Source organism: Lycium barbarum, chromosome 12 (genome assembly GCF_019175385.1).
Source record: "Lycium barbarum isolate Lr01 chromosome 12, ASM1917538v2, whole genome shotgun sequence".
Classification (NCBI taxonomy): domain Eukaryota; kingdom Viridiplantae; phylum Streptophyta; class Magnoliopsida; order Solanales; family Solanaceae; genus Lycium; species Lycium barbarum.
The window spans coordinates 89,205,869-89,216,528 of NC_083348.1; the positions used below are offsets into that span (position 1 = coordinate 89,205,869).

Sequence of the window (10,660 nt, forward strand, 5' to 3'; positions counted from 1 at the left end):
TAAATCACTATCTCAAACAAACTAAATACCTTGATGGTGAAATCTCATGTCCACTTGGTGGTCACAACTTGTTCTTTCTTTCCTGTTCTCTCATTACGTTGCGTGTCACAAGCCTCGAACAAATGAATAAATGAAGTGCATTGCCACTGATATAGTAAGTTTTTATCTTTTACAATAAGGACCTGCAGCTTTTCAACCATATTGTCAAGGACATGCCAACTTTTGAATTTATCTTTTGGCTCTTGCATTTATTTAAAGGAATTGTGGTAGAAATTGCTCACTCATTCATAGTAATAATGGATAGTGGGGTTTGAAGACACCAGCTTCACCAAAATGGACGATTCCTCCATGCTAGCATACCCACCACAATGATAACTACTACTACTACTATTTTATCTAATTTTAGTTCATCCACTAACATTGTATAGTGTAATTCAAATTTAGTCAATTACTCGTGATCTTTTTTAATCTACTTATCAATTTAATTTACTATAGTTTAGTTTAAGCCCACCTACAGCCAAAACTTCTACTAAACTATACGAAATGGTTCACTTTGCCCTCTGTGAATCGTCGGGATGTGCTCTCGCCGTTACAAAAATGATGTATATAATAAAAAATAAATTGATACCATATGAAAATCTTGTAAAATTTCTTCTTTTCTTCTTCATTTTTTTCTCTTATTCTACTACCCGCCAATAACAATGGGTAAAAGTTTACCATTTCATATAGTTTGGGATAATTTTGGACCTTTCCCCGTTTAACTATGGCGATATTAATTTTCAATCAACAAAATATGTTTTTGTCTCAAATTAGCCGGATCGTTTATATGATTTTTTTATATATTTTTTTCAATCAGTCTCTCTCCCATCTCTATTTCTAGAGCGTGGCAGCAGAATTTTTTATATTCGATTCCTTCATTTAAATTGGAAGAACTAACTTCTTATTTATCCTTTAGCTCTTCTATTCTCACACACCAAAGTGATGATGATCAGGAACCCTTATATTGCTCATTTATCTTATAATTATCTCAATATAGTATGTTTTAGGTGAGTATGATTCGATGAATTTACTATTTAAACTTTCATTATATTTCAATTATTTTATAGCTTTAGAACAACACAAAATATGGTTTATGTGTGACTTATAGACAAGTGCTTAGAGCTATGGAATCAATTATTAATGCTCGTGTCAGGATAGGATGCCTTTTTTTTTTTTTCCAATCTTACGTGAAGCGGAATACTTCATGAACCTGAATTTGGAATCAATCATGTAGACCGAGAGGTCTAAGAAATTTAAAACTTATATTCCAAATATACGACAAGTTATATTCTTAATTTCCATTGGTTTGAAATTATTATACGAAATATATCTTAATCGTGGGTCCCAGCTGATATGAAAAAAAATCACTCTTTTGCGTTGTTGACAGAAAATAAAGGAAGAAAAAACCACTTGCTCACAAGGCCACAGCACTCGTGAGCCCATTGAATTGGCTCCTGTCCCTTTCTACAAAAAGGTATAGATAGCAAGAGGGTATCTTTGCACTTGTTTTTGGACTTTCTTTCCCCTTTTGTATTTTTCAATATTCCAGTTTTAATATTTCAAAACTAATATTAAGAATATCATAAATTGAAATCCATTATCATTCCTTTGTATAAAAGAAAATCACGGACCAGATGAGAAATTTTAAAAATGCCTCAAATTCTTTTTGCTGTCATGGCTTCGTATTTTCTCTTTTTCATTTTTTTTCTAATTTAAATCTTGCATTTGTTCATTAGCGAAATTCTTTTTTATACAAAAAAATAATAATAATGACATCTGTTTGATTGTGGCACTAGAATTGTATCTATCATCTTCCCCAAAAAGTAATTGGATCCCAGTATTCTGGGCTCTGGATTTGGACCCCCACAATTAAATGTCTCTATTACTCTTGTCATATTTTGATTTAAGAGATTCTAGCTCCTAAAAGTATTTAAAAATATATATTTGTGGATACAATTTTCACGATTCTAGTGTCCTCCTGACCTTCCTTCTTTCATTTATTGTTTTAAATTAAGAAAACCCCTTCTCTCATCTTCTTATGATGTGGATATATGCCTCTAGGATCTTAATTCAATATGGTTACTTAACAAAAAGCTAGGGATTTTCGCTATTTTCATGTTTCAAATGCTTCTGTAGATGTCTAATGATATTGGTAACATAATCTTATTTTTCTTTGAGTTTAAACTACTTCCACGTAATTATTTGATAAAACATAAAATAAACCATCATTTATTTGTTCTTTAAACATGTCTTACTTGCTTATTCATGGTGTTCACTTGTAAATGTTAAACGTAGCTCTGTGATTCTTTCATTTTGTTCTCTTATAGTTCTTAGACTATATTCTTTGAGAACTCCATATAAATTCAATAGTTTTTGTAGATTATTATTCGTTTACCCTGCATATATAATGCAAGCTAATTTTTCTTAAGTACGACAACACAAACTACATGTCGACCCCAAAATAGTTGGAGTCACTTGCATGAATCATTGCCAATTCATAGCTGTTTCGTCTAAGCTTGTTCGTCATAAATTAATTAGTTTTATCCTGAGTGTTAAGTGGTAACTTAGCTACCGCATCTTTCCCTTTTTATCCGAATTTGAGGTCAATAATTATATGATGTAAGTTCACATATGCGGAATTAACTATTTCCTTATGTAAATGAATTTTTTTTTATTATATCATGGACTTGAATATGAACAAACAATACTCAAGATAAAAATTAAAGGGAAATGGGGCAAATATACCCCTAAACTTTGTGTTTTAGAGGAAATATATCCCTTGTTAAAAAAAATGATGCATATATACCCACGCCATTATACAAATGATGCAAATTTTTCCTTTTCGTTAACAGAGGCTTATTTACGAATTAAAAAATATTTACCTTATATTTTTAATTAAAAATTACCCTTTTCACTTTAAAAAATGATCAACCCATTATTTTTTACCCATCCCGACCCAACTTAAAAAAAAAAAAAAAAAAAAAACTCCAAATGATTAAAAAAAAGGACTTGGAATAAAAAAATATTCCATCAAATGTCAAATATAAAAAATATTCCAATTAAACATTACCTCCAAAAGAATTGGAATCTTAAGTCCTCATCTAAACCAAATGATGAGGACGTTCTACCTATTTATCACTAGTTTATTTAATTAGATTAACCTTTTTATATAGGTTATCACAAACATTTGACAAGATGAGGTGATTAATCAATTTGATTAATAAGGTATTTCATAATAAAAATCGATCCTTTTCTTAATCAAACATTTGACAAGTGATAGCTGGTTAATCATTTCATTAGAAAACTACCTATATATATATATATATATATATATATATATATATATATATATATATATATATATTATTAAGCTAGGCAAAAGAAGAGTGATGTGGCACCTCTCTTTGGCCAAGAAATCTAATTATCTTTTTTCTCCATTTTTTTTTCTTCATTCACTCCATTTACTAAATAAATAATTAAGATTCCACAAGTCCCGTAATAAAGACTCGTAACTCTGCCATATAATCAGAGGCGGATCCAGGATTTTAAGCTTGTGGGTTTCTAGTAAAATGAACTAATATGCAAATTTGGACAAAAAGACTCTAAGGGGAATTGATCCTACGTCAAGAACATAAGCGTCAAAATCAAGGTTCCTTCGTTGCCGTTGAGCCAACAACTTCTCTTAGTAATGGGTTCCCAACTAGCATTTTGTTATATAATTAACAGACTCCCAATATAAATACAGGGTTCGGGCTATTGGGAACCCACATCCATTACACTGGATCCGCCCCTGCATATAATAGCATTTGTCATAACACGTATTTCACATTCTCACACAGTTTTCTCTAATTAATACTTGTATTCGAAACCAATTTTCATTTTCGTAACCTTCAATTACAATAATATTTAATATATATTAATCCCCCATAATTGAATTTATAATTAATTCATATGCCTTTTAATATTCTTTTGTATGCACTATATATAGGTTTACAGTCAATTTTGTGTATGCATGCTCTAATTTTCATTTTCTTCACTTACTTTCCGTTGGTTTCTAGGAGTAGATTATTGGAAATGAAAAGTTGAAGTTGTTGTTCTAATCATGCAATGATTTAAAAGTTCTTTGTGTTGCCGTCAGTTTACATAGTTGACAAAAACTTGGGTAAATTGATCACTTGGATGTGTCATCTCTCCTTGGTCATAATTTCTATGAGCTGCGAGCGATAGATTGTGGATTTTAGCAACTTTATCTCTTTACCAAACTATTTTTTCTGTTTAGTTTTTTCGATTGTTGGAGTGTAATTCCTTTATCGAATCTGTTAACGATTAGATCATTAGTGATTTAGCGTGTCTCTTCTAAAATAATTGACTAACTGATGAATATTTATATAATCTTAGGCATTTTGCAGTGGCAAGATTTTGGCAAAATTCATCATCAATTGTGCTGTGTGTGCTGATCTAGCTATTTATCTTATTTTTTCCTTGTGATCTCCCTTTGTATTTTGCGCATTCTCTTCCCTTTTTTTCTTTTAGTGTATTTGTTTTTTTTTTTTTCTTAGATGGCAGAATTTGCTTTGTAGATTTATATAGACTGACCTTTTAATATGCATACTTTTGAGTATTTTAGAACAACTTCAAAGTCCAAGTCAAGATTATTGCACATTTTATGATAGGTCATGGATATTTAGCAAGATTACATAAAATGGATTGGAATATATCGGTGGATCACGCCGGAGAAGAGTGATTCAACTCCTAAGGATAAACGAAGCAGTTCAAATATCAATTATTCTCGTGAATAGTGGTATTTGAAGGGGAAAAAATGTATTGCGAGCGTAGTAACTACAGTTACAAAATGTGGGTAAATCTTTTATATGTAAGTTTTCTCATAAGTGAATCAAATATGACTCAAAAGCAAGCTTAGATTCCAGCTTATGTATTCTCAATGTTTAATCTTAATTGACACTGATTTTAGGACGAGATAATCTACGTTGTATATGAAGTTGAAGTTTTTATACTTTTATGGACACATTAATAGGACAAGCAAAGTTAATCAAAAAAATATACTTCTCTAATAATTTAAGTATTGGAGTTCCTAATCAGGTGTGACAGCAAAAGTAATAATTCTCTAATCATTGATTGGAGTTACTTGAGATACGCCGGACAAATACCAAATTTATAAGTTAAAAGTATATTTATATATTATATCACTATTAAATTTCACTTTTAGATGATATTAATCACTTTTCGCAATTTAAAAGTATATTTATATATTATATCACTATTAAATTTTACTTTTAGATGATATTAATCACTTTTCGCAATTTACTGACATTTGGTGTCATGGTCCTATTATTTAATTTATGTTCAAATATTTTTAATATCTATTTAGATGAATCTATGCTTTAGCAATTTTTAATATTAGAATATGAAGAAAAAAAATTCAATCGTCACTATGTTTTTATGACCTCGCGAAGCGCGGATAAATTCCCTAATTTTATATTATTATAAAAGTCGATCCTTTTTTAATCGAACATTTGACAAGTGATAGCTAATTAAGCAATTTCATCACAAAGCTATTTACTGTTATAAAAATTGATACTTTTTCTTATCAAACACTTGACAAGTGATAGCTAATTAATCAATTTCATTAAAAAGCTATTTCAAATTATAAAAGCCGACCCTTTTTTTTTATCAAACATTTGACAAGTATGGCTGATTAATCAATTTCATTACCAAACTATTTCAAATTATAAAAATCGATCCTTTTTCATTTATCAATTTCAGATAAAACTATAACATATTATATAAATCTTATCATTCTTCCTCCTCATCCATAAAATTTTTTATCAAGCTTCTTGTGGTTTCCTTTTTCACATATTTAAGAAAAAATAGTTTAAGATACTGTAATTATGAAACTGTTACTGATATTGGAAAGTGACTTTAGATCAATTACAGCAATTTGTGGAAGGAAATGAGATCTCTTAACCTCTTAAGATTTGAATAGAAAAAAATAACTTTTTCAAATCTCTTATGTGTTTTTTTTTTTAATCTCTTATGTGTAAAAAATGAAAGGGTCATAAAACTAAAAAAAAAATTAAAAGGTCAAATAATCATTTCTCCCGACTATCCGTACTTACTAGTTTATCCAGATACTTTTCGGTGGTACTACATTTTTTGCACTCAAAATTTCACCATTATTGACATTTGAAAATGACAAAATAACATTTTGCTAAAATCCACCATAGTAAAAGTACATATAAAATAGAGGGAATATATTACTAATAAGTAATTAAGAAAAAACAAAAAGATTAAACTTGGACTCAAAAGGAGCTGGTTGACTCACTGAGTTCGTATTCATTTCAACCTCAATCATTGCCCAAGACCAAAATTTTATCTACCAAATAAATGATTACCATCAATTGCTTCTTTAATTCTCCAATCAGCTACTAATAGTAATAAAATCTTTGAATCTACTAAAACGATAGTTAAATTCATTGATGGACTCAACCATTGAACCCAGTCTGGCTCCATACAGCATCTCGAACTCGACTCAAATCGCGACCTTTTAGCGTTCGTCCAACACCCTCGAACACTGAGTGCGCGTTGGAGTTCCGGCTACGCGCGATATATTCGTGGGGTGGGACCATCTCCGAGTCATGATCGTCCACTCCATCGTCCGAGTCATGCAACGACTCGACCGAGTTAACTCGGTATATCTTGGACCAATCAGGGAAATTAACAGGTGCTGACGTGGCCATGTGACGCACACGTGGGGATGGCGCGTCTTGTCCTCGAAACTGGTGCAAGATCCGAGGAGATGCTGTTTTACCTGAATCATCGAAAGCCAATGACAACCCACCCACGTGGCGGCTGCTGCTGCGGCGGCTGTAATGATCGGCGCGTGGTACTGGGGTGGCGCGTGGACTCCACTCGTCCTTTGAACCATGATCATCCATGTTGACCATGTCTTCAACTGTTGACCAGATATCATCTTCTCCTAGTTCTGACGAACCGTTGACTGTTTGACTTCCATTTATGTAGGTGTAGTTTCCTAATAACATATCACTATGACTAGTGGTCAGTTTCCGACCATTTGCCATTTTTTCATCACCTTTTGTTTATTTCCCGGCGACAGGAAAGAATTCTATATGTATACAAAATGATTGTTTTTTTTTTTCCTATACTACTACGAGTTACCGGATTCTTGATTTTCCGGTGACCCAAGTAAGAAAATTGATAAAAATAAGATAAAACAGTTGTGTGTGGCTTTTTATTTACTTAATGCTATATCTCCATGGTGGGGGGAAAAAGGGCTATAATAAACGGAGACTCAACTTTGAAGGTAGGAAGTGTATATATAAGACATGATTGGGATATGGCCTATGGGGAACTTGATTTGCATTTCATGTGAATGTGGAGTTCATTTTGTCTGCATTTCATCAATGAAATAATAACGACAAAAAGTAATGGTGGAAATGGAAGATGAGCACGAAATTTAAAACCAAAAAGAATATGCGAATATGAGGTTTTAAATTAATCAACTTCAATATCTGATAGTAGGTTATCACTATTGTTTTCCGTCTTAAATTATGTAATGATGTTAGAATAGTTACAGAAGGGGAAAAAAGAGTGGAAATTATGGTCTAATTAACCATCTCTAGAATTTTTTATAGCTATAAAAATCATTTAATTAATAAATGAAAATGTGTCTTTTTTTTTTTGGGCAAGAAAAAGAAAAGCGTGTCAAGTAAATGAGACAGAAGGAGTGCCTCTTAATGCTTATCAAAAGTTCACCTATAATTAAATTTATGTTTCACACACCATCATTCAAATAATATCTATCGATAAATTTCTTAAAATGTGAAATTTAAAATAAAATACTTTATCTGCTATAAAAAAATTAAAACGATATGATGGCATAAGATAAAATATATATAAAAAAACTTATATCCATTACTTAATCCGTTATCTGATTTTGCAAATATATTTTTTGCATAGACCATGCCTAGAACTCAAACTAAAAATTCCTGAAGTTTCAACAAAAAAATAATAATAAAAAAAAGAAGTAAAGTAGAGTATTGGTAGAAGTGATTGTGAGGTAGTGGAATTAAACAAGTATAAGGACGAGAGTGGAGGACACGTGCCAATTACATGAAGGAAAAGGCTCTTGTCAGATTGGAATGATTAGTGAGGATTTGAGATGTTGGATTCTGATTGTCAGTGGTGGTAACCTTTGCAGTAAAGCTCAAAATAAAGTTTACTTTCTCCAAACACCAATGTAAAAGTTTTTATTACCTGAACACCAAAAAGGTCAAGACAACATAAAGATTTGGATAACCTGAATGCATTAATATGGGAAAAATCAAACCCACCACATTGATGTTGGTCACAATGATCCAGATGGGGTTAGGATAGTAAATTCACATGCGTATCTAGATCATTTATGTGAAGTCAATGACATTTTTATTCTTTTCTTCCAAAATTAATCTTACACCATTAATGCATTTTGACCTATTAATTACTTTGTTTTTTAAGATTATCTATTAGTATTTATATACAGAATTACGTGAAATTAGTTGAGCACTTTCTCCGAAAGAAGAACTTATTATATGTGCTTGCCAGTACATTTCTGGATAACTAAATATTTGGTTTAGATTTGGCTTAGTTTTCTTCGTGTCTCGAATTCCTAAGATATACTTATTCATGAATGAGGCATATTAAGACCAATTTCCATATCTGGTGTAGGTTGCAAAAAGATCGTAAGCTGATAACTAATTATTTCCTCCTCCCAAATTAATTGTCATGTTTTGAGTCAAACTATATAAACTTGAATCGGTATTTTAAAATATATCTCTTCATCAAATTCACATGAGAAATGTTGCAACTTTTAGTATTTTGTTATATAGTTTTTGAATAGATAAAATTTAATTGTAAAATATTGAGTTGGTCTAATCTAATTTAGCTTTGAAAAATAGTCAAATTGACAGTTGAGAATAAAAACATGACACCTAACTTGGGGCTGGGGGAGTAACTACTCCCTACGACTCATATTATATGATGTTTTTAGCTTTTACATTTGGTCCAAATATTTTTTTTTACAAATCAAGAAGGTATTAATTAATTATTTTTTCAAATTTACCCTTATTTAGATAATGAATTTTTACGTAACCAATAAATCATAAAAATAGGTACTATTTAATTAAGGATAATTAAGTGAAAATACCTCTTATTCTCTACAGAGGAAATTAAGGGGTGTGCCTAAACTAAGTAGGCGTTTGCCATAGATTCCAATTATCGTTCACTTTTTTGGAATTTATGATGTTGTAATTCAAGATGGGGTAGAATGTCGTTATACTTTTTCGCAAAGCCGAGAAGAGAACATTTTATTTAAAATTATGTAGATGGAGTTGGAAAACATGTTACTAGCCGTTTTTCAAATTAGAAATCCAACTTCACGTTGCATTTAGATTTTTTATGGTCAAACACTGACTTTATAATAAAGTGAAAATTTATTCCGAAAAAAATAAATAATTCTCATGACCAAAAGGGTTCTTAAAGCACCATACAATATGAATTCGAGGGAGTATATTACAGTAAACCCCTTGATAGCTTGAATAAATTCTCACAGTTAATTCATTTGTTGCTCGTTATTCTGTATACTTCCCTAGTTCCTCTTTATATGACAATATTTTGAGAATGACACATTTTTTCTTTGACCATAATTTTCAAAAAATTTGGAGACACCTCGCTACTAGTTTATAACAGAGATATGACATGACTATTCATGCAGGTCAATTATTATTAATTATTTTAACACGTGTTTAATTAGTTTGGAAAGAATTATTGTACGAGAGGAATGTGATCACTGATTTGATGATTTTATTGTACAATTTTTAGCGTGTGCATGAAATTTTGGTTAAATATAAGTTCTTCATGTCATGTTGTTAGAGGCACATTTAAATTTAAATTTGATAATTTCAGCCTTTATGTTTTTCTTGGACCCTAATCTGTTCTTTTTTCTTTTCAAACCACTGAACTCATTGATTATATAATTACACCTTTAATTCCTCAGCAATTGGCACATGATACGGACCCGAAATTGTACATCGACACTTGAACAAATTCTTGTTTTATTAATTAGATCTGGTTAAAGTCCAAAAGTTTCTGACTTTGAATTAAAACTATATCACTATTTTTTATGTTAATAAGTACTCCCTCCAGTAATATTAGTTGTCTCGGTAAACTGGATTTGTTTAACTTGTTTTATGTTTTAGAAAAATATGACCCCTTTTTTACTTAAACTTTTTTTAATATTCACCCTATCGCTCTAATTAGTGGAATGTCAATTAGGAAAATATTTAAAAAGATATAGAAAAGTATTTTAAACAAATACTTTTAAAATTTATGGGATTAAATCTTTTTTACGGTGTATACGAAAATCCATGGCAAAATCAGATTTTGAAATTTACGAATTTGTATAACGATTTTAAGTTAATACTGTATACAAAAATAACTGACTTACTGTCAAATAATCTAAACTTCTCAGTAAATCATATTCGTACGTTATGAGTGATCTATAGAATTCAGAAGGGCAAATAATATTGGGACAAGTTTGTCATTC

The 10,660-nt window shown here is 30.7% G+C and overlaps 1 protein-coding gene across 1 annotated transcript; it reads right to left on the minus strand.

The window, feature by feature from the left end:
• Positions 1-6,263: 6,263 nt before the first annotated feature.
• On the minus strand, positions 6,264-7,376 carry LOC132623304 (protein S40-5-like). The gene has a single exon (XM_060338037.1). It carries the CDS (start codon positions 7,137-7,139, stop codon positions 6,543-6,545), a length of 597 nt encoding a protein of 198 aa, XP_060194020.1. The 5' UTR covers positions 7,140-7,376; the 3' UTR covers positions 6,264-6,542.
• Between the last annotated feature and the right edge of the window lie 3,284 nt (positions 7,377-10,660).